At 37.4% G+C, this 25871-nt stretch overlaps 1 protein-coding gene across 3 annotated transcripts; it reads left to right on the top strand.

The window, feature by feature from the left end:
* The first annotated feature begins 532 nt into the window (after positions 1-532).
* On the top strand, positions 533-24686 carry si:ch73-366l1.5 (FILIA-N KH-like domain-containing protein). 3 transcript variants are annotated; one of them, XM_026207436.1, is made up of 8 exons: positions 533-1132; positions 3266-3412; positions 10577-10859; positions 12421-12517; positions 19909-21251; positions 21380-21418; positions 23698-24033; positions 24113-24686. In XM_026207436.1, the coding sequence occupies exons 1-5, from the start codon at positions 854-856 to the stop codon at positions 20021-20023; spliced, it is 921 nt and encodes a 306-aa protein (XP_026063221.1). In that variant the 5' UTR covers positions 533-853; the 3' UTR covers positions 20024-21251; positions 21380-21418; positions 23698-24033; positions 24113-24686. The 3 variants fall into 3 exon arrangements, with proteins under 3 accessions (XP_026063221.1, XP_026063222.1, XP_026063223.1); XM_026207437.1 differs by lacking the exons at positions 19909-21251; positions 21380-21418; positions 23698-24033; positions 24113-24686 and adding exons at positions 14512-14580; positions 18665-19481 and having other exon boundaries at positions 541-1132; XM_026207438.1 differs by lacking the exons at positions 19909-21251; positions 21380-21418; positions 23698-24033; positions 24113-24686 and adding an exon at positions 18665-19481 and having other exon boundaries at positions 554-1132.
* The last annotated feature ends 1185 nt before the right edge of the window (positions 24687-25871 follow it).

Below are 25871 nucleotides of genomic sequence, written 5' to 3'. Positions count from 1 at the left end.
CCTACTTTCACACTATTTTAAAACGTGTAAATCACGCCTTTGTTTAAAGAGCAATGACATTTATTGGGAATAACGTTCCCATTTATAAGAAAAAACGTTTTTAATTCATGTATCATAAAGTTAAGTTGGTTTTAGAGAGAATGCATAATATATTGCGATCTAATATAGGCAGCGATATGCATTAAAAATATAACCGTCCTGCATCAACATTATAAGGACAATTTACTGTACGCAGTCTGGTATAATTCTATATATTTCTAAAATATATACTAGTATAATTTCTCTAGAGACGTATACTGTCCATCACAATAAAATTATCTTTTTCAAGACATACGAGAGAAAAACTTCCAGTGTTGCTCCTTTAAGGTGGGCTGTCCTTAATGCAGTGACGCTGCGTTGAAAGTCATTGGTTGTGTCTCAAAACCTAATAATATCCTGCCTAATTAGCATTTACGAGTCAGATCAAGAAGCAGCATTTTTAGAATCCTCAGTAGTAGCGTTTGGAACGTAAGTTTGATGCCCGCTTATTTTATTCGATCTGTTATTCATGCACTCGAGCTATTCATAATTTAACTGTCTTGTTTATTAAACAAATTCATCTCGTTGAAGTATGACTGGTTAAAAATACATTTTATTTATTGTAAGCGTTCGTCTTTTGGAACTGAGAGGCGCATCCTAGAATTGCTGTCTATGTAGGCAGCTCAGTAGGATTGAAGACAGAGCCATTTGAGAGAGAGAGCGTCTGTGGCACATGGGCTTTATGAGATCGCTCGCTCGCTCAGAAGCGTTCTAACGGGACTAATCTAATCCGCGTCGCACAGGCGTCAGCTCTCACCGTCAACAGCAGGCAATCATGACTATAGACGCGCCCGTTATCTTGACCGCACTTTTCTTTACAATTATTGCCATTATAGTTGCATCGGCGTTCCTGGCGAAGAAACCTGCGCAAAAGAAAGAGCAGAAACAGAGACAGCAGGAGGAGAAATCAGAGCGGGTTACTGAGTATCACCAGCCCATAGTAGAGCAACCAGCTCCAGCTCCGAAACAGGATGTGATTATTGAAAAGAAAAGGGAAGAACCCGTCTCTGTCGTGGAAGCTGAAGTCATCCCCGTGCAACAAACACCTGTGCAGGTAAAGATGCGTCCTGGCCATTCCTGGCGTTTCCTCGACACTATTTTTATTCGGTTTAGAGTCGGACTGACTGGCGTCTAATTTGGCGTCGCGTCGTGAGTGCAGCGTTTTTAAACACGGTATGTCAAGTTTCAAACCAGTCCAGCTTTTTAAAATGTGTTTCCTATCCAGATCCGTTCTGTTCCATTTTGTTGCGCATTTTTCGACGCACGAACTCCTATTGCGTAACGTTTAATTAAGAGAGTCGTTCCATGATATTTTTTCAATTCTTTGTGTGTGTGTGTGTATATATATATATATATATATATATATATATATATATATATATATATATATATATATATATATATATATATACCATAAAATGTTAATGGTTTTGTTGGGTTACTTGTGTTGATTTTAATGTACCCTGTGGGTTTGGTCGCCTTCTGGTGGCTTGTTAAAACCACTGAATCCTAAACACACTACAGAGAACCAATTTTAATGATTTTAATAGTTAAAAGTTGATGGTTAGTAATTGTATTTGTAGTTTTTTTTTCTTTCTTCCAGCTGGGTCTCCTGTGCGTCTCGTCTGAAAAATGAAAAAAAGTCTCTTGCCATAAGCATCGCATTTTCTAATAGAGTAGATCGAAAAATTCAGTTTTTGTACGCACATCTCTAAATTGGGGATGAAGTGGCAGCACTTGAACGGTGGCCAAGGTTTATCAAGGGTTCCTGATTGCTAAACGGTTTCCAGCAATACAAGAGATTTCATTATTGTTATGAGATTGTATGTATATATTTTCAGTTTGTTTGTAATTGTCATTCATGATGACTGTAATGAAAAATATTGTCCTGTGGCCATTTATTTTAAAAAATATACTTCAGAAACAGGGCTGATACACAAAGCAATCACTTAAAATATAGGTACTTTAACATTCATCCCAAATAGAAAAATGTTTGCTCCAGTGAAGGAGATAATTTATTAGTATATTTTTAATTCATGTTTGGAAAAACCCCTACACAACTGATGATCTTTTCAAAACCCTGAGGAGGTCTAGGCGTAGAGTACATAATGCTTCAAACATCTTCCTAGTCAGAGTTCAGCAGGGTTTTTGACCTTTCATACGAGAACGCGTTTGGTCTCGTCTTAGAATGTGCTCACTGCAGCAGAACCCAGAGCTTTGGACGAGACAAACTCCAGGGTCTTTCTATATATGGAGTCAAACGTATATCCACTATACAGTGTATAACATGCTGCTGTTGAGAGCTGAAGGAGTCTTGAGCACAGGTGTGTGTGTGTGACACTAGTGAGCACATGATCTTAAACGAATACTCCTGAGGAACCGATATTTACAAAAACAGAGGTGCTTAAAGGAGCTTCAGACTTCCAGTCTTACAAAACTGATAAAATATTGTGACGCCATTTATTTCTTTCTCTGCTTGACTACTTGATGATCTTCAATACGTTTTAAGATTAATACAATAACCAATATTACAAGATCACTTTCTGATTAAAGTCCATATTCTGGTTATGGCTTTATTTTGGAAAGCAAACTTTTACATAATCCACAGATACTGGAATATTTTTGTATACAAGTAATAAAAAGTTTGTCCTCCTTGCTCCATTAATGTATTTTAACAGTAGCTTGACTTTCCCCACTTTTCTATTTCTAATATCACCCACACTTACCTTTTGTTTAGCCATGCGTATGTTTAAATTAATGTTGGCTTATGGATATTGTAAATGAGGTATTTAAATGCCCCAGAATTCTGGCATGTGACAGAATTTTCAAAACTGTAACATTTTACTTTATCTGGTTTTGGCTCGTTCATACACCTACATAACATAATCGGAATATGATCAAATTCTGATTAATATTGGAATATTCTAGTATCCGAAAATTCTTCTTTCTTGATTTTGGTTCCATTTACTTTCCGTAACCAATCAGTTTCACTTTACAGTTTATTTTAATACTGCTAATAAAGTTATAACTATAATTATTATCTATTCATTTCATATTATGGAACTAGGTATGTAACTCGTTCTCTAGCCTTTTCCAACCTCGTCTAACATATACAATTAGGTTTTCTTGTTTTACCACACTGTGTATCCTTGCTTTTTTCTGAGCTCCATTCTCTTTGCTCAAAGAGGCAGAGGTAAAGGCTAAGGAGGAGATAGCTGTTGAGTCAAAGGAAGAGCCTGCTGCAGTCGCGCCTGTAATCGAGGAAGTTGGTGTTTTTGAGGAACAGCCTGTGGTTGAACCTGAGGTCATCCCCCTGCAAGAAACACCTGTCCAGGTAAGATGCCTGAAATTATGTACTTGCTTCACAGTGTGTAAATGATGGCTTTGAGTGGCTTGATGGTGTTTTGTCTTTGTCTGTGATCATGTGCGCTCTTTATTAAATTGTTGGCCACTTTTCATAGACAGCCCACTATGATTCATTTGTACCACCAGTGCTGCTGCAGTTGTAAGTTATGATGACCTACAGCCAACAATAGATCAAGATAACTGGGCAAAGGAAGTTTCATGATGTAGAGTCATCTCCCCAGCCATTCTGTCCTCCATTCCTTTTGATAGCTGTGAAGTTCAACACACGAGCAGGATTAGAACTAGTGTCACACCTTCTGCTCCAATCCTGTCCATTCAGTACTGCAGGAGACCCTCTGCTATCCATTACACGGTGTTATGTAACATGGTTCCACTAGCCTGACTAAACCATGAGAGTGATAAAATTATGGATCAAGCCAAGGCAGAGTTTTGTATAATCTCATATAGCCAGACCTCAGACTAACCGCGTGAAATCTGGTCTGCATTGCAGCTCATCCTGGCCAAGAACCACACGCCAAAGATGACAAGGGGCTGTTTGTTTAGAAGCAAACGATTATGATTTCACTGCATGGCATATTTATCAGTGAATGTCTCCCATGCAGGAGCTTGTAATATATTGATGAGATATTACTCATTTATTGAGGCTATAAAGCATATTTACATAGCCTGGTTCTTGGTTCCTGCTGAGTTTTTTTTTCCGCACTTTAATCAAATACACCAGCCCATAAATTTTGAGAGAGCTTGACGGAGCTTGCAAGAGCTTGATGGAGACCCAATTTCATATTTTTATTGCACATTAAAAGTACACACTTGATATAAAATAAGTACTTTGAAGTGGGTGAGCACCACTGGCAAGTGGATGCACTAATCTTTAAATCACTGCATATTGGGACTAAGGCTTTAAATTAACTGGTTCATGTGTGTTTGGTTGGAGGTGAAACTGAACTCTGCAAGAAGGAAGATCTCAAGGGGCAAGGTTGAGACTTATGTGTTTGATTGGTTTCTAGGGAAGAAATAAACCTTGGATTGTGTTTGTTACTCATGGGGCGGTTCTCCAATAGATGTGTGACTTTGGATGAGAGCTGGAAGATGGATCATCTCCAGCAGACTATTTAACTGTAAAGTATGATTATTAATGTAATTAATTAATTACAATTGTACCAGACTTTGTTGATAGTCAAAAGTTTGTTTCTCTTTGAATTTTTCTCATTTAATTTAGACATTTGTCAAATTTGGAAGTAAAATGGGTTGAGAATGCCATTCCATGTTGACTTTAAACCCCGTAACCCCCGTGGTCCCCCGTGATTTTTGGCTCTGTGACATTTAGACATGTTGGCATTGCATGATTCCTCCTTTGGCACTTTTAGAACCTCCCTCTGTCTCCCTCAAGACATGAGATAATATCTAGAAAGAATGGCTTGAATTTCACCATTCTTTGCGTTGAGCTTTATGGATCGACTTCAGGTTTAGAAACTTTTACGGTTCCTTCATGACTTTACATTGTTTATATGCTATTTCTTCCTCCTAATCAGATTTCTTTGTTCGGCTTTTGGATGGTAAACCAATGCCACAGAGTGTGCAGTGTGTTCTAGTCTCTGGACCAGTTAAAGGAATTAAAAAGGAATTTGTCCAAAAATGACCATTACTTTGAATACAACAGAACAGTATCCAAAGTGACGCGTATGACCTAAATCACTCTAGCTTCAGGGGCTGGTTAATTGCGTCAATTTTCAGTTTATCTTTCTTCCCAGTTCCTGGTCGCTCTCTTTCTCCCAACTCTCAGCTCCTCAAGTTTCTTTTGTTTGGAGTTTTATATTCCTTACATGGCAATGTGTATTCAGAGGGCAAACCTCAGAGGAAAGCTGTACCAATCTGCTCTGAGGTGCCGCCAACAAGAATTTAACACCAGCAAAACAATAAAAAAAGTTTTCCGAACATAACATGTGAATGAGGGGCTGAACTGCAGGGTTAATTTAAAACTGAAGACATCAGCGTTGAATATGAGCATCTGAAACAGGCAAGCGCTCAAGAACATTCCTCAACACTTTGTTTCTGTCTCCACGCCAGTCCGGCTCCTAACAGCAGTCTGCTGTGGAATCCGTCCGTCTGCCTGCTGATTGGTCAGGCTTTCCTCTGACTTTGCTGGTTTGGAATTTCGGCCTGTTACTGCTAACTTCCTTTTCAGTGATCTGTGCAAACATGGGCATGATTGATTTCCTCTAGGTTGTAAGTTTAACTGAAACTAGTGACCGGTTGTACTGGGACGTTAATGTTTCACATCCTCAATGAAGCGTGTACGTGAACATTTGTTTGAAGAATTCTGGAAAAATATAGGAAATTAAGGTTGCCTGGAATTATTTTTTGTAACATTGGATAAATGGGAAGTTTAGTTTGAGGTGTACAGTCTAGAGTAGGTGTTGAGTGTTGTATTTGTCTCTATTCACACATGCAGCCAATTTTCCAAATAACCTTCTAACTGATTGGAAGCTAAATTTAAAGCTAATTAAAGTGGTCAATTCCAGTTCAACATGTGTTCCAAATCAATGAGCTGCTTTCCTTAGACCGCATTGTAAGCATCATATTCATACTTCCATCTGGTTCCAGAAGATTAGCAATAAAATAATGAACGTCATATATAATTTGCAGGGAGTACAATCCCATGATGCATTATGATGAGCTCAGTTAAAAAAATCCAAGTAGAAATGCTGATTGTAAAAGCATTCCAAAGAGTATAGATAAGTGATAGTAGATATAAAAAATGAAATGTTTTAAATGATTCAGTTTTGAAGCACTTAAACTATCACACACTGAACAAAGCTGTGTAAATACAATATGAACTCAACCCAAGGCAATGCGAGGCAACAACACAGTCGGCTTTTGTCGCCGCTAGTTCTTTGATGTTGGTTTGGTGTCACAACGTCTCAAATGGGAGTAGTCATTAAGGTTTAGAAACCCATCTACAGTCACACAAGCCCTTTCAGTCACAAGTGGTGATGTCTCTTAACTAAACAATGGTGCAGTGCAGTATAGTTATGCTAGTAGGCAGACACTGACCGTGTATGACGGCTTTGGCCTTATGACACAATGGCCTTTTTGTGAGAATTCAGAGTAGAGCTGAAGGGTTTGTGGTGAATTTAATTCAGTGTAAATGCTTTCTGTAAATGAATGAAACAATGAGAGCTTATTCCAGTCGAGATGCTTTGGCCCACTGCATGCAATAAGATGTCACACCATTCAAAATTATTATAATAGGCCTAACATCTTTTATTATTTTCTTGCTGGAGATCTGGAAAGAAGGAAGTGATGAACATGTAAATAAGGTCTTGAAGTTTTGAAAAGTATCCTGCAAATCAACTCAAATAAAGCACAATTTATGTTGCCGTGTCTGTCAGAATGATGCATTTAATATATTTTTAAAAGTTTAATTTAACAGTTTATTATATATATGTGACTCCAGGGAAAAGTAAAAAGCATTAATCCTCTGTAAATCCTCTTAGGATCTGTCTTAGGATCTAAGGTGATAGGTGAAATGATTTTGCGTCACATGTATTCTCACCCTGACCTCCATATGTAGCGGCATCAAATATAGATTCCCCATCATCCACTGAGAGAGGATCTGAGATGACAGTTTAGCCTGAGATGGCATCGTATGCCGCCGGACATCCTCACCGGTTGTCCACGCTTTCTAAGAGCATCAGGGGCTAATGGACTGTTGGCAGCCATCACGGCAAGCAGGAATCCGTCTCAAGCTGCCCTAATTCCCTCAGCGCCTTCATGTTTATGTCTGGGGACAGAGAGCTGTGTGTCATTAGGTCTTCTTTTTGGATTAAAAAAACATTGAAATGTTGATTTCATGTAGTCAAATAGCAAAAGTGAAAAATTATTGCAATATATGCTAAATTGAGAAAAGTATTGTCCATCAATAGTGTCAACTGTAAGTGGTATTGGAAAGTGGAAGTGTTTCAGAACCGCAGCAACTCAGTCCACAAAAAAAAACTCTATCAATTTCTGGAAGTCCACTCCTCTGCACAGTTTTGCTCCAACCCTAATAAAACACCTGATTCAACCAATCAAGGTTTTAGGATCACTATAAACTTCCAAGCAGGTGTGATTTGGAGCTAAACTGTGTGCAGAGCTGTGGCCCTCCAGGAATTGAGTTTGAGACCAATGATGTAAAGTCCATAGCTGAAGTTACAAACTCAAAAGCGCAAAACTGTGCAGCAAGAGCGTAATTGAATTGGTTTCTGTGGCCAAGCAGCTGCTTACAAGCCTCACATCACCAAGTGTAATGCCAAGCAAAGGATAGAGTGATTAAAAGTAGGGCTGCATGATTAATCTAAATTAAATTGCGATCAGTTAGGCAAAAGCTGCGATTGTCATGTATATCTTTCAATGAAGCACAGTTTTGTGATCAGTAGTAAGCCCCCATCTGAAGAATGGAACTCCAAATATGCCCCACAGAAGAAAAGTAATGCACATTGTTACGGAAACAGAAGATGGAATGGCTTTCATTGATTCATTGTGACTTATAAACACAGGACCATGACAATATATGGTTTATCTGAGCTTTTCTTATATAAATTTCATTTGTAATAAAGTATATTTATAATTTTATATCAAACTTTTCCACCGAAACACCACTACATTTTGTGGAAAGCCACAGAAGAATGTAAGATGGTATTGCTGCAAAGGGGGAACAGTGTATTTAGGGGGACCAATGTGTTGTCATGAGGGTTACAAAGGGGTGGAAAATTTCCAGAGTTTTTTTCTGCCTTTTGCAACCCTAGTTTTCATTAAAGTCACTGTACTGTAGTTACTAATGTGGTTTGGATTGAATTGATCACTGTGGTACATCTGGTTCAAACAAGATGGTCCTCACTTCAGAACACAAAGGGGGCGAGGTTGGATCCAGATCCAACTCATCCCACCTTACATATACCCACACCTACCGTTCTCCACCTCTTGAACCCTAAACCCACCCATCTCCACCCCCTTGTTGTATATCCTACCACGATCTTCTGTTTAGAAGCACTCACACGATTAAACAACACCACTAGAAATGAAGAAAACTCTCATGAACTCTACAGATTCATACCAACAACTGATGATTCTTATGATGCATTATTCAGCACATTCTAGCCGCCTGCAGTCATTTAATAGTCCAACACTCGGCAAGAAAAACCGTACTAATATAACTATTACCCGAGAGTGTCTGAATACATAGCCCTTTGGAAAAGTCACTGTTGGTTTAAGGATCAGTCGTCCCAATACTTTTGTCCATATAGTGTACATTGCAGTGCCTCAAAGACTCTCATTCTGTAATGGCCAGACCTTGATGGATTATATTTCTATTGTCTCACTGTAAGCAACACTAAAAATGTGTCTTATGTACAACTGATGAAGTTTAGTTCTTGACCTTTTTGCATTTGTTTCAACCCTGGAATCCAGTAGCAGAAGCTCTTTCAGCTGTTTGTCAGTGGGATTTAAGGGTTACTTCACACTGACTCTCTCACACACAAATTGTGTGTTTGTGTGAGATGGAATGCACCATCTGCTGGTGGTCAGCGGAGGCCAGCATTCTTGGAGTGATAAAGTTTGGTTTCAGAGAAGGAGTAGAGTTGCTATTCTGGTAGCAGCTGTCTTGACACGTGGATAATAAAATGCTCTGGACCCAAGCCATCTAAGAAACTGCATAGCAATGGTCTTGTCACAAATATAGAAGAATAGTGGTTTTCTGTTAGTATTGCTGTCATTCTCTTTCTCCAGCTTGTTGTTGCCATTATGTGACCCCTAATCTAATAATGGAACAAATCTACAGTTAATCCTACATTTAACCTCCCTGGATAACCTTAATCCCTACAGACTCCAATTCAATCCAGTCTCCACCTTGCTCTTGTGTGGTGTAAGGTGGTGCTGCAGTACAATTGAGGCTATGTCACGGAGTATGATAGTATGAGGAATTAGTATTGGTTTCAAATTCAAATCCATTCTGCTGATTTCCCCCGTTGTATAAGGCAGTGAGGCTGCAGATTTGGGCTGGCTACTAAAAGGATTAATTAAGTGATATTTCCAGCACTTACGTGGATTGTATCTGAAATCTATGACGTTGTTCTCTTTTCCCCACTAGCTCCCAATCCCTAACCACCATGAATGGTCAGGAAGACACTTGGTGGCTGGAAGGCTTGTGCACCTGTTTCTCGCAGGCTTCTGGAAGTGCATGTAAGCGGTTGAGTTGAGCGCTTTCATGACTGGCAGAAGCAGTGAAGTGGGGTTGGATGAGGGTTAGTCAGAAGAAGCAGAAGCTTTGTCCTCTTGTCATGGACAGGTGTGTGTTTAGGCAGAAGAGGAAGGATGACAGACTGCAGATGACAGCTGTCACGCAGGCACTCTGCACCAGCCACATGGGGAATAAAGCTCTGCAGAACGTGCTGCTGGCTACAGAGTTTAATGTTTGAATTTACTGGTTCTGTATGCAATGTATGAATGGGATTTTTAGTTTGGTTTCTTTTGAGTTTTGCTTGGAGGTCTGTTCTGGGCATTGGTTTGTTTTTGTTTTGCTTTTTTTCCTAGGGTTTGTTTTTAGTTTTGTTCAGGGTTTTGGCTTTTGTCTTGAATTATTCTGGGTTTTGTAATTTGTATTGGGACTTGGTTTGTTCTGGATTTTTATTTTTGTTCTATGATTTTTGTTTTTCATTCTGGGCCTTTTGATGTGATTGTTCTGGGTTTTGATTTGTCCTGGGATTTGTTTTGGGGTTTGTTCTGGGTCTTGAATGAATCTGGGTTTTGTTCTGGTGTTTTTCTGGTTTTGTTCTAGGCTTTGTTTTGTTCTGAAATTTTGGTGACTGGGTTTTGTCATGTTTCATTCTTTCTGATGTCCGACATCATAAAATTTTTTCTACATAAAGATATCCAAGCATTATCTTGTCAGGAAAAAAAAAAACAATCTCAATACAAATAAGTAATGAATAAATTCAAGATAATTGCCCCCCCCCCTCCTATCCTCCCGAGCCACATCAATGTCCCTATTAACCTGAATTCAACACACCTTATATTTACAGCATTATCAGCTCCATTTTCAATGAGCTTAAATAACTGTTTTTTTCTTTTGTCTCCACCTTCATTTTCTCTACAGGCAACTCCAGAACCTGAGCCTGAGCAAGTACCCGCACCACTAGAAGAACCAGTGCCTGAACCAGTGAAGGAGTCTGTCCCAGACCCCAAACCAGTCCCCGAGGTTCCCATCCCTGAACCAACATCTGAACTCACCCCAGAACCAGATTCTGTTCCAACCCCTGAACCAGTGCCTGCACCCATCGCAGAGCCAGCGTCCGCACCAGCCCCTGAAGCAGCGCCTGTGCTCGTCCCTGAGACCTCACCAGCTGCCCAATCTCTTGCAGAGCTCCTAGAGAATAAAGGTATGGAAGCATCAGCACTCCGCAGCGAGTTTAAAAGTGTGTAGTACTGTTGAGTACAGTCCTGCCAAAGCAAGTACAAGTAATCCTGTGAAGAATGCTAGGTAACACTGTTTTAATTTGTGTGCTTGTTACACGTTAAATATACTTACTATAGTAGTAAATTAGTCAACCAGTAATAGTAAATAGTAAACAAGCCCTAATCCAAAAGCTATAGTAAGTATGTGTAGTTTATTTTTATTACTCACCACTTAAAAGTATAATTACACTTTAACAAGGAGACTTGAAATAAAGTGTGGTCAAATGTTGCTGACACATCTCACTGATTCAGTGTAGGACTATATTTCAAATTATTTGTTCATTTAATGACTAATAATATTTATTTACATTTTATTTTTTACTTATTTTATTTATTATAGTTATTATAGTAGTATATGAAATTAAATTAAAACCACTAAAACAATAAAATTTTCTCTACTTTAAATAACATGAAAATAAAAATGTGAAATCAAATAAAGTATAAAAAAACTTTTATTTTTATTTTTTATACTAGCTAGTAGGCAAAACCAAAATAAATGGAAAATATTTTACAAAATACATAAAATAATAAAAATGAAAATAATAGAATATAATATAGAAAATTATGATTTTTATGAGCCATTATTTCTAAATAAAAATCACATTCTGGCTCCTTTCTTCAGTCTTTAATTCTCTTCTGGTTCATGTCTGCCTGTGGCTCTCGGAGCTGCATGTTTTATTGTGCTCCACATGAGCGAGTGTTTTGAGAGCAGGGCTGTGAGTGCTGGTGGAGATAAACACTCACAGGACGACCCACTCAAGCACACCGGAGCTTTGTGCTCTGCGGCTGTAAACCGATGCCAGTGTGTAAGTGGGTCCCGGTCACACACTTCCTCTTTCTCCCAGAGCTACACTGGCCTCTAGGTTACAGATCCTGCTGTGTTTACATCCAGATATCAGTTGGTGTGCTCCGATATAACCCTCGTTTACAGAACACCAGTGACATGTCAGTTAATGAATTATAACAGCAACAGAGCTGGTTTCAGCAGCAGGTGCCACAGATATTAAATAGGTTTCAGCCACCAACAGCAAGTGCAGAACAGCCTTTATCCTTGATTTAATAGAAAGACTTCCTAGCTGTCGGTGCCAATGACTTGACAGGCCTGCAAGTGGATTAGACCTGGGAGGATGATAATCTGGGTTAGGAACAGGGCGCAGTGTCACGGAAGGTTTTCTGCCCTTCCTGAGTTGTTGTTTGATCCGTCAGTACAATACAGACACCTTCATACTGATCGAACACCTGCTTTTTATATCCAGATCAAGTGAGGTCCTCTGTAGACGGGAGACAGAAGTATTTGACCTACATTTAAAGTGACAGGGGACAGAAATCATTCTTATGATTTGCTGCTCAAGAATTAATTTAGATTTTCAATGTTGTGCTGCTATTAAAGGTTTATTTTTAACAAAAAATAAAAAAACTTTGTGTAAAAGTCCACTTAATCACTTTTCATCAGGTAAATGTTATATCTGATCTCATGTCTTTCAGATGTAGCAGCTGCTTTACTGACAGATGAGCTCGAGACCCCCGCAGTAGTGTCCATTAACAGGAGGATGACCAAGGAGGAGATGGAAGAGGAGCAGAGGTCAGTATTTCAGTCTTCTTCAATCCATCCACTGAAGCAGTAGCCTCTCCGAAATACACACAGCAGTGAAATCCACATTTCACGGTTTTCTATTTCATATAGATCTAGAAATGCTTGAATTGAACAGCATGTGGAGTGTGTATGTGATGCATTGGAAGCCTCCCCTCTGAAGTATACAGAATGATGCTCTTTAGTGACTCTACAGTGCTCAGGTTTTTGATGGGGAATCGATTAGTTATATAAAAAATCCTGGTGTTGTATGCTGTAGTTTGGGGAATGTCCAGTATATCGGTTGTCAGAGGAAAATTCTTGGTAATCCTCCTCATAATTGTGGGCCATTTGTAGCGGTGTAATGCACAGCCCACCTCCACCCTCTCCAGCACTCACTGTGGGTGTTTGGATAAGGAGGGTGAGATGATCACAACAGCGCTCGTATCTGTAGCAGACTGTCAGGGGCGCTCGCGGGGGCTCAAGGTTTGACTGGAGGTTCAGGCACTCTTTGCTGGGGGTGGGTGTGGTTTGTTTTCTAGATAAGATGTTTAGATTGAGCAGCGGGGGATAGGTTACACTTTATTTGGATAGCCCACTTTATGCATTCAACTGACTATGGGGGCATTAACACGACAGTTTTCAACAAAAAAAAAAGGTTTTTGAAAACATCTGTTTTCATATCACGCAAATTTATGAAAGCTGTGACGCCATGCATATTACATATTCAGTCTATAGGAAAGCATATGTGCGCACACGTGACTTTGGTAAGAAACACTACATCACAATTACTGGTCTGGCAAGATAATAGTGTTTTTAGTCGTTTTACACCAATCCGTGTGAACGGGAAAGGTTTTGATAACGTTATCTGGACACAAAACTTTTCAAATGCAAAGGGAAAATTCTGTTGTCGTTGAAACATTGTTACTTTGTAACTACATGTCATTAAGAGTATTTATAGACTAGAATAAGCGTAAGAGTAGAATAGTTGATCATGTACTTTATAGTTAGTAGAGTGTCTGATGAACATCAAAATAAAGTGTTGGCAGATATTAAGCAGACAGAATACTAATACTCTAAAGAAAGTAAGAGCTCGAGAAGACTGGTATTTTTTTTGTTAAAAAATGTTTTTACTAAAGATTTTGTTTTGAAAATCATGTGAAGCATGATTTCATTGTTTATTTTGCAATAAAATGTTTAATTTTGGGGGTATATTAATTTATAAAAAAAAAAATTTTTATTCAGCATTAATGCATTAAATCAACCAAATTTGTCACTTAAATTGATACAAAAGATTTCTAATTCAAATAAATTTAGAACGTTTCATTTATCAAAGAATCCTGACAAAAAGTATCATAGTTTTCACAAAAATAATAATCCATTCTACTGTTTTCAACATTGACGATTAAAGGGAGAGTTCAACCAAAAATGAAAACTGTCATTCATTACTTGCCCTCATGTCGTTCCAAATCTTCAGATCACAAATTAACATATGTTTGATGAAATCCGAGAGCTCTGTGAACCTCCATAGACAGCAACGCAACTGACACGATCAACTTCCATAAAGATAGTAAGAGCATTGGTAAAACGGTCCATGTGACATCAATGGATTAACCGGAAGAACTTTTTGTGTGCGAAGAAACAAAAATAATACAATTTCAACAATTCCTCTCTTCTGCTTCACCCTGGCACCATTTTGGAGAGTACAGGTTTTGCTCCATTCTTGATGTTAAAAAAGGCATTTGCGTGACAATAATGGTCAGATACATGACGAAAGCAGAACTGAAGGCATCGTAGGTGGATCCTTGACAAAAACGGAGTACACGCGGTCTGCTTTCTCACAACTGTGCATGTAAATTCAGTCAATGATTTGAGTTGATTTCTAAAGTTCCCATTTGCAGAAGTCACTGTGTGTAGCTATAGATTACCAAGCTGACTCAATAGTCCGAGCCCTACAGGAATGGTCTGTACATGATGTCCTCTGCTCCTGCCCTTTATCTTTGCAGGATAGAGTTCACAAATGACTTTACAGCTCTTTAAACAACTACAGGCAGTATGCCTGTGTCAGACCACTGGTAAGGTATCATTTACTTCAGTTTGACCCCGACACCCCCCACAGTCTCACCCCTCGGCCTCCCCCATCATCACCATGTGCTGACACTCAGGGTGTAGCGTGAATATCTTCCCTTCCACTCACTTTCCTTATTCAGTGACAATTCTTGATTTACAGTAACAGTTCACCCAGAAATACAGTTCTGTCATGTGCTCACCCTGCTGTTTCAAACCCATCTGAACTGTAATTATTGATTTGTAAAGTCACAATTTATTTATATTTACAAAATGTATGTTTATTTGTTTGCCACAATTGATTAATTTATTCATTTAAGTCTTTATGTGTGTATTTATGTGTTTATCACAATTTTTTATAAAGTCAATATTTATTTAGTCCCTATTTGTTTTATTTATAGTCAATACGTACTTATTTTTAAACTTGTTTATTTGTAAACCGTTAAGTTAAATTATTTTGTAATGTAACTTATTTATTTGTAAATCAATTTTTTATTTGTAAAGTCAGTTTCATTTGTGTATTCAAAAATGCACAATTTATAGTCAATGTTTTGTAAAGTGCTAGTTTTTTTATTTTATTTATGCATGCCTATTTATAGTGTTTTTTTGTTTTGTTTGTTTTTTTTGTCATTTTTGAGCGATACACTTTTCTGTGGAAAAGAGAAGCTTGTACATTCTACCAAACATCTGTTTTTGTGTTCCATGTATAAAAGAGTAAAATGTGACGTGAGAGTGAGTCAATAATGACAGAATGATCATTTTTGGGTGATCTACCCCTTTAACACTGTGATCCAGCCGCTTCATAGTGTTTTAGATCACTGTGTCTTCTGCACATTATGGGTTAAATCTCATGGACCAGTGGACAGTCCAGTAGTCTCAACTTAAACTCTTGATCTCTCTATTATGGGATGTGTACACAATGCTGAGTGGCCACATGTGTTCTGCATCTGTCTAAAAGGCCCCAGAGCTCAAGGGATTCATTATTGCGACACATTACAGAAGAAAACTAGGGAAAAGCTTCCAAATACAGGTCACTGAACACACATTAAAGGAGTGTGTGTGTGTTATGTGCATTACAGGTTTATTATATAGAATATTATTATTATAGCCATTCTGATGTGTAATTACATTTGGAAGTCAGAAGAATTTCGATGGAGAACACATGATGCTGCTTTGAATATTAAGCAAAGTAATATAAAAATAATGTTTAGCTTTTATATACTTTATCTTTATTAAAGGGGTGCATTAATAATCATGTATTTGGACATCTAAGCCAATAAAAAATGTCTGAGTGTCACTTTTCAATTGCTAGTGCAAGTGTCTGTTTATTAGTATTGTGACAGTTTATGGTTCTAAATTGTTAGCTTATGTTGATTGTCAGTGAAGAGATGTAAAAAGAATGCAGTGAAGACAAAAAATGCTCCCATGGTATTTGACCTTATGTTTTGTTTTTAATCAAGATGCAGTGGCTTTCAGACATTTTTTGGATGTGATTTGGCGGCCAAATACTTTTTGCTTTACTTTGCATTTACATCCATTCAATTAATTTTTTTTTTAAATGATACGGTCAAAAAATAGCATGCAATGAATTGTACATATCAGGGTGAGACGATTAATATTTTAAGAATTGATCCCTTTTGATTATTGAGAATATCTGTTGAATTAGATGCTCTTCACAGTACACATTTTTTTGCATAAAACACAATTGATAATTTGACTTTTTATACCCATTTAATCCCTGATATGTAGAATATAATACAAGTTCACTTACAGTTATGCGTTTGGCAGAAACTTCTATCTAAATAGACTTGCACTGCCTTCAAAGTATACATGTTATGACGTGATGCTTTCCTTTGGAAATGAACCCACAATCTCAGTGTTGCTAGCGCTGCGCTCTACTGTTTGAACTACAGCAAAGATCCTTTGAGCACGACACTGTCAAAACTACAAACATCCATCAAACAAAAAGTTTAATTATACCATTAAATATCATTGGGAGGATACTTCAAGTTTTGTTTACTGGTTTAGGACTTCCTGTATGTGTATTGGAGGTCTGCACGGCCCTTACCTGAGATCGTCCGACCTGACCTGACCCTACATGACCCGAGCAGCACAGTTAAATTTAGAGCCCCGAACCCAAAATATTTTGCACAACGAGTAGCCAATTTAAAAATATGACTAATGACTGACCTTTTGCCATCATAATATCATCTAGATGTGACCTCTGACCTCAATAATATCTAGATGTGACCTCTGACCTCAGTAATATCCAGATGTGACCTCTGACCTCAATAATATCCAGATGTGACCTCTGACCTCAGTAATATCCAGATGTGACCTCTGACCTCGGTAATATCCAGATGTGACCTCTGATTTCAATAATATCCAGATATCAGCATGCGTGTAATTCCTGACGACCTCTGACCTCCGGGAGAGAAATATGTTTGTACAGTGACAAGCCAGAAATGAAGGAATGTTTTTGAACCTTTTAATGCATGTTTTGAAACTCCCACATGTCTGGTTTTCTCTCTCTCATATGCGAGGAAAAAGTATGTAGTAATTATCAGTGTTAGAAAAAGTAAAAGAATAGACATAAACCATTTTAAGAGACAAAGGCATATCACAATACACACACGTTTGCTTGGCTATCTAAAGGGGGACACTCCCCAGTCTCCTATTGTTTTTTGTTTTTTTTTAATCTACAGATAATTATATAAACTTTTGGCCCCCTATATGGACTACTGCAAATGTTTTGGCACATTGCGAAAGATATTTAAAGAATAAAAATGTTTCCAAAAGCAGTGATTCCTTACAAGGTTTTTTTTTTTTTTTTTTTTTTTCACAAAGAATCTTTCAGTGAATCTTTTATTATTTTTTAAGATTCTTTTTCCCACTATTAAAGACCCTCTCAGCGGTCTATGGATATTAACGTTTCTTTGTTAAAAACATAGATGCCAATAAAGTACCTTTTATTTCTATAAAGTGTATTATATTATTTTTATACAATAAGGGCCACATATACTGTTAGTTAGGTCATATGATAGTATTTCATGACTATTTTCCCCCCTCTCTCTGATCCTTTGAAATAAAGTAGGCATCCTTGATGTGTAAATGTGGCCAGTCATGTGTTGATACACATGCAGTCCATTCAGTTTTCTATTGTACATCCAGCTCCCTTATCCCAAAAGATCAAAGAAAATGAAATCCTCATGATGTCACCATGAGCATTTTTTATGAGTCACAGTAGCACATGCATCAAATCATGTGAAATTGTCGGAGCACCGAGCCATAATAACTAAATGATTGCATGAAAACAAATGTGTTTGGTAGAGCACTTTACTAACATGCCTACAAGCATCTTTCCTGAATTTTTCCATGACTTCAGTTTAAGTGTTGCATGACTAACACACTCTTCCAAGCCTTAACAAGTAACACCAAAACACCAGAGCTGCTAACGGTGAGTGACAAGCTCCTTTCATCTGTTCCACTAATCAATATATTCATCTTGCAGTAAATAATAAAAAAAAAAATGCTTGCTTTACTTGCTCCTAACCGGTCTAAGAAGTAGATGAGTTTGTTCATCAGAACAGATTTGGAGAAATGTAGCATTACTTTATTTGTTCACCAGGGGATCTTCTGCAGTAAATGGGTGCCATCAGAATGAGAGTTCAAACCCCTGATAAAAACATCACAATAGTCCACAAGTAATCCTCCAGTGAAAAAGTCATCTCATCTGAATGAAGAGAGAAATATGCACAAATCATGCGTATTTACAAGCACCACTTACAAGCAAAGACAGTTCAGTGTTATTACAGAATATGGAGAGATATTTTGGCCAGAAGCGTCAGTTTAAAGATAAAATGCCTTCTGGATGGATTTGCTTCTTGCAAACACACAGCTTTTCACTTCACAAGTCAGGTTACTGGTGGATTATTATGATTAATAGTTAATGTTTCTCGGGGGTTTTGCTAGTGTGAATTCATGCATCTGTGTTTGTGTGTAGAGGGACTGTGTGTGTTCCTGGATACTTTCAGATGAATCATTTGAGGCCATGGCTTTATAATACTGAATAATGTTGTTTTTATTTTTCAGAGATGCTGAGTAAAGCAGAAGTCAGAGCATGGGGGGAAAATGCTCCCTATAATGAACATTGAGGACCTTTGAGGAGTGACTTCTTTACGCTTTTATTCTTGTTTTCCTCTTTGTTTTCGGCCTGTGAATACCTTCTTAAAGCAGAATGCCAAAGAACATAAGATCATCCCTTTTTTACAGCTATATACAACTGTGGCCCTTAGACTATGAAAAGCCTATTAGAACACTGTTATAGTTTACATACAGTTCATTCGGTGTACAATTCGGAAACTCTTTTGCAAAATAAAGTGAGGGAACGTCTTTCTTAGATCTGAATATGGGATTCAGAAATTGGGATTTCTAAGTGACACAAAATACTCTTCTGCCTTTGAGCATCATGTGTCCTTGAGTCAGCCAATCAGCATTCAGTCTCACATTCTGCCCACCCTGCTCTTCTGAAATATAATTGCACCCTCTTGTGGACTTGCACTGCAGATGAAATGTAAAAGCATGTGGATTTTTGTTGTTGTTTTTGGATGTTAAGTAAAAAAAATTAGGTGAATCTAATCAAATACAAAGAGAGACATTTCATACCAGAATCAGAAGAGGATGGATTTGTTTGCATTAAAAAAAAAAAGTAAAATAAATACGTCATAAATATGGTGATGCATTTAATTACTGGTTATACAACAAACGCTACCACGTTTACCATTTTTTTTCTGCAATTTTGTAAAGAGTATATAATTTAGATTTTGCAGTGAAATGCGACTTTGATAGGGTTTTGTGAGATTCACTCTAATGGCTTTTGTAAAATCAATAAAGAGCTGAATTTGATGAATGACCGTTGTGGCATTATTTCTTCTGATACACCATACTTAACACAAAGAAACAGAAATCTAATTTTCTATTTAATTTCCTTCAATTAAATGGGCATGAATGAAACCTTTGTCATTTACACATCTTCATCGATCCGTTAAACACAAAAGAAGATATTTTGAATATTGTTGGTAACCATTTGCTGACTTTGGGTGGTAGCTATAGTATTTTTAATACAGAAATTAATGACTAGCACCAACTGTTTGGTTCCCAACATTGTCTTATGTAAAAAAAGAAAGAAAAAAAAAAGTCACAGGTTTGGAACAAATTGAGTGTGAGTAAATGACAGAATTTTCATTTTTGGCTGAACTATCCCTTTCAGTAGTTTTTGAACTGAACCGAAGCCTTTGTGTGATTTTTCTTCATGCTTCATGCTGTTTGTGTTGTAGGGTACAGCAGGAGCAGCTGGCTGCCATCTTCAGACTGCTCCGAGAGAATCAGGACACGTTTGGAGAGATGACCGAGGGAGAAGTGGAGGAACAGCTCAAACTTTACTCGCTTTAGTCTGACCACACGCACACCGTTTCATATAGGACACCACATGGGCTTCTCACACTGCGCTTGACCCCCAGTCAACATCTGTAGCACTGTTTAAATTGACTATACTGTACCTACTGTTATGCTTGGGGCCACACACACTCCAGCTCTTTATAAAAGTAATTGTTGGATTAAGGGTTAAGCGGGATTTAATGCTTGTCATTTGGAAAGAGGTTCTCGTTTAACCCTAAAATGTAAGAGTAAAAAGCCTAGCTTGAACTCTGCATGATCACTGTGTAAAACTCTGATATACAGATAGTTACTGTAGTGTCCTCATGGCCCTATCAGATGAACCTTTTACTCATTTTCTAGTTTTTTAGTGTGTGGATGGGAAATGTAAATAGTCTGCTTTAGTGTTCTTGCACTTCTTTTGGTATTGATGTGGATTAATACTCAATGCATGAACTAATTCTAATCTACTATATAAAATTCATACTGCATTTTCAAAATAATTCACTGATTCATTTTCTATCTAGATTGTTATTACTCTTCTTGTTTGGTTCTGTTAATTTGAAGAAAAAAATATATATATATTAAAATCGGATTTGTATTTCCGGTTACATTTTTTCTGTCTTTGAAACTGAAACACTACTGACATAAACGCAGTAAATACAACAAACTTTTTTCATGTAGTAAATTGTTCATTAACGATGTGCTAATTTTTACAATGTAAAAGAAGATGTGGGAAAATCATTATATACAGATAAATCATGCAGACAAAGGATTTTTCTTTTCTTTTTTTTTAAAGAGAAGAGAAAACTGCATTTGGTAAAAAGAAAAGTTTCACTTTCAAACGAGGCATTGAGAACCAAAAACCCTAAGCGTTTAAAGTTAGTGGAAAATGTTTCTAAACACGTGCACATCAGCTACAGTTTAAAGACGGCGAAAGCATTTGAACATTATTTTTGTGATTGGCTACATGTCATGTTAAAATGGCAACGCGTGTTTTCATCTGGCGCTAGAAACTGAAGAAAAACGTAGGTTGATTAATTTCAAACAATTAACTTTATTGAAACTTTGTGTTTTATGGGAACACGCCCCACTTCTCTCGTCACCGTGTACCGCCCAGACTGTTAGCGGATCATAAACGTTTGTTTCGGGAACGCGACCCTTTGTTCCCATCAGCTGAAGACCGACTCGCCGAAACACCGCTACCTGTACATCACCAGAGCTAAAATGGCTGACAAACTTAAAGGTAAGTATTATTTCTTTATACACGTTAGACGTTGTAAGAGTAGTCTACATCTCCTGCCTCGGTCTGAATAAAAATAAATTATAAAAGTCCGTTATTTTCGTGCTAAACGGGGGTTTTTCTGTTCGCAGTTGACGAGGCTCGAAACGGTGAAGAAAACACAACTCCTGGTAAGTTATTCACACTTTTTCTCGCGGCGTTTGGAAATTAGGCTTACCTCTCACTGTATGCGCGTTTTTTTTTTTACTGCTTATTTTGAATTGTCAGTGCTCTACTCTTTCTGGCTGGTCATTCAAACAGACAAGGGGAATAAAATATGCACTCTTACATCTACATTACATAACAGTGTAAACACCATAAGGCAAACAATGCCATAATGCATAGATGTGCTGTATTAATTGATTGCAAAACTGCTCTGAATCCGCAAGCGTGTAAAACACTCAGCAGCAATGTGTTTATACTTTGAAATGTTTAATTTTTTGATGAAATCGATGCCCTTTGAAGTGTAATAATGACATTTGATTTATAGGGGCCCAAAGCAATTTCTGACTGACCAGCCCCCCTTCGACTGATCTGTTCAAATGTGAAATGGAAAGGATATATGTAAACTGAAATGAAAGCTTGAGATCTGGGGTTTTAAGAATGACTAGCAGTTGGGTTTTTGTACTAATCAGGTTACTAATTTAAAAAAAAAGTTGATTTTTATTATGAAAATAGTGCCAAAGCGAGTAAAAACTGTATGTGTCTTCAGGCTTAAAACCATGTGGCTCTCAAACACAGATGAGCAATAGTCGAACGGGGGTGCTGTTAAAAGACACACACACAGCACTGTTTTATGACACACGGGACACAGGAGATTTCATGCTGTGCTAGAAAACGAGATGGGGGAGTCTGGCTCTTTGAACCCTATGATCCTTCACCTCTGGAGATTTTATGCCCCATTCCTGGAATTTGGGGACAAAACAAAGATCAGTGAAAAAAGTCAAATGATGTTAGCCATTTTATTTCTTATTAAAGGGTTTAATTTATTCAAAACAACTTATTATTTATGTTGTTGTACTAGAGTGAATAGAAGAATACATCTTTGTGCAAAATCATTCAGTTTAGTATCTAAAATTTTATACATCAAATATATTTTTTCTGACTGGCTGAAGTTAAAACATCAGAAAGTTACAAGACATCACAGGTTCAGGTTGCATTTTTAATAAAGATCACGATTCAGACAAGAACAGTTCATTAAATATAACTGTGTGAGGCTCATTTATTTTATACAACACAAAGTCTATTTTGTGGTAACATGAAGAGATGCATTAAATATGTATTTTCTATTTAAGATGGGTCACAAGACAGTAGTAGACTTAAATGTAGAACTTCAATCAGTGTCGAAAATTAAAACAATTTTAATCATAGTAATTTATTGTTTTGGTGGGATGCTCAGTTGTGGGAAAACAAGTAATATATTTATTTGTAAATATATATACTATAGTAGTCAACATTTCAATTGGATCAAAACCTTTCATCAAAGTTATCCTAAAACCAAAACAACACCTGTTCTTGTCTTAGGACAACTTTGATTTTCGGTCGACTTCAAATGTTGGCTACAGTATAAATTAAGAGACATTTCTTTTAAATGTATAGCAGAGTAATGAGGCAGCACCATATGATAGATAAGATGAACAAGAAAGGCTATTAATAATCTTTAATTGCGCAAAAGTATTTTGATACTAAAGGCTCCAAATACAGAGCGGCACAAAATTGACACGGTTTAGAAAGAGTAGAAACTCCAGCAAAATAAGTTCCTTTTATGCAAACATTTATCTTTTTTTCAGATCAAGTATAACATTAGGAACAATTAATCATGTTGGAGAGTGTTTGACCATTTTGTCTGTCATAACCAAACGTGACGCACAGTTTGAATGCTGAATGTACCTCATAATAAACTCTTAAATGGCTTCAGAACAATATAATATAAATAAAATATAGTGCACAAAAACTTTTATTGTGCTTCATAATGTTTATGTGGCTTTTGCAGGGCTTAATAATAACACAAAATAGTATATGCACTATATCAGATTTGGATCGGACTTGTCTGACCGAATCCCCGATCCAGCAGAAAATGACAGTATCGAAGCGATACCGATACTGAATATCGGATCGGCGCACCCCTAATAATTACAATGTAACAAGGTCACCTTAAAAAGAAATTTCAAATAAGATCTCTCATTGTTTTTTGGTTTGGTTCTTGTGCAATTTTAAAGTGATTTTTTTCCATTATTAATCAAAGAGGGGTAATTGCAACATTCAAAACTTCAAGATGTTTCACAATCACTTATACAGTATGGTTTTAATTAAAATAAATTAAGCTATGACTGTGCTATGAAACCCAGAATGTGAAAATCGTATACAGTTTTTGAATGAGTAAGCTAAACGAGGCTTTTTCTGTTTTCAGTTGACGAGGCTCATCTACTAACAAATGGCGAAGAGCATACAGCTCAAGGTCAGCTTGTTACGCCATCAGGTGTCCAATCGTCATACGCACCTGATAAAACATCAGCTCCAGATAACGTCATAACGGAGGCATCAGGATCTTTGAGTGCCAGTAACAGTGGGTCAGAGCAATGTGACCGAGGCCTAGCAGAGCCCCGGAGTCTTGAGCACAAGTCTGATGAATGCAAAGTATCCACCTTGAGATGTGGGGAAAAGCGTCCGAGGGAATCAGAAGACTCCTCTGATGTTCCTGTGAAACGCCGTTTGAGAACATCGGAAGAAGATAGCAGGAAAGAATGTATGTAGTAATCATCCGTGGTGATTGTGTATTTAAATTGTAGCATGCTGCTAATACAAATGAATCTTCCATTTCACAGCTGTCCCAGACTATGACGCGAGATGTGCCGAGCTGTGGATCGATGGTGAAACGGCTGCTTGTGAGGCTTATGAGTCCTCAAAGTCCACCCAACGCCAGCGTGCTGTTCGACAACACGCCAATGGTAGCGACTTTTTACGTCTCATTCAAACTAAATTGGCAGCTTGTTTTCTACCAATTGCAAAGATGGTTCGTTTGAGTATGGAGCAGAGCAGAGCTGACTTCACTGGGGTTATGAGTACACTTAATGCAATGCAAAGGGATGCAAGAGTGTTGACTAATGAAGTACGTAATATGCGAGCGGAAGGAAGACAGATTTTAGACACAATCTCTCTTATGAATGATAAATTGAGCGTCATTCAAAGGATTGCATTGGACTTGCAAGAAGTGTTGACTACTAGAAGATGAGGGGTCTGTTTGTTATAACATACTGATTCACGTCCAAGCCTAGTTTTTTTACACAGCTTTTCCTTTTTTGATATACTTCAGTGATTTTTTTAAAATTCTTGTTTATTGTATCACTTTCCTGTTATGTTAGTCATTTTTAAATAAACAATTTCAAAATGGCCACTTTATTTCTTGATCTTGTGTTGTACTGAGATTTCTAATCTTTAAAACATAAATAGTGCATTAAATATAGTAAACTGAAATGGTCACACAATTTACCATAATTATTAGTAAAATATAACAATTTCATAAATGACAATATTTCTAATTTAAGAGACAGAGCAGATTTTTTTCGGGTGTCACCAATGCCCTGTGATGGGTAGCAGAGGTCCAAACAATCCTTTCTGATAGGGCTGCACAATTATTCGAAAATAAATCACAGAGGCAATAAATCGCGATTAGGCTGAAGCAGCGACTGTCCTGTGTATCTTTCAGTGAAGCACGGTTCTGTGATCAGCAGTAAATCTCCATCCAAAGGTCAGAGGGAATGAAGAAAAAATTCAGGAAATGCACTGCAGCTGAATAAACAGAAGATTTAACTGCTTTCATTGATTCAACGTGACTAATAAACACAAGACTACGGCAATATATGGATTTACAGTTCTTCTTATTATAATTTACATCACAATAAAGTATATTTATGGTGAAATGCTAATCGACATGGCCTGCTTAGAATATAATGAAATACTATTTAAGAAGCCATATCATCTCACAGAAGGATTTATTACAAACACTCGACTGATGTTATGAAGGGTGTTTAGAGTAAAAACGTTATTAATTGTGGTATTTTCACGCGATCTCAGATGTAGCAGCATTACAGAGCAGTAGAAGATACGCAAACAGCTTTCATTATTGCGAATAATTTTGCAGATTTAATAATCCTACGATTATATTATCTGCGATTATGACAAGCATTTTTGCATATCTTGTCAGAGAACTACGGCTCTGGGGTGAGTTTCCCAAAAGCATTGTTAGCCAACTATGGTCACCAGTTCCGTCGTTACTAGAGCTGAGTCTTTGGGTAAGCATCCATTCGATTTGATTCATTAGTTTTCATTTTTGCAAATTTAAAACGATTCGATTCGATTTGATTATTCGATTCTGCATTCTTTGAGTGCATTCACAGGATTATTTAAATGTTTCCCCTTAATTCTTTAAATGCTTAGTCAGGGGGCAAATTACACCAGCCTATATGGTTAGAGAACCATATAGACGGCTGCATATATGAAAATAAAACTAAAAAATTCTAACAAAAGGTTTCTCAGCTGTTTTTTGTAGTATTAGGTGTCCTTAATAACATACTAAAAGTTTAC

This window comes from Carassius auratus, chromosome 28 (assembly GCF_003368295.1).
Source record: "Carassius auratus strain Wakin chromosome 28, ASM336829v1, whole genome shotgun sequence".
In the NCBI taxonomy this organism is placed as follows: domain Eukaryota; kingdom Metazoa; phylum Chordata; class Actinopteri; order Cypriniformes; family Cyprinidae; genus Carassius; species Carassius auratus.
The sequence above is the reverse complement of the archived record's forward strand: the minus strand, read 5'-3'. Positions and strand labels throughout refer to the sequence as shown.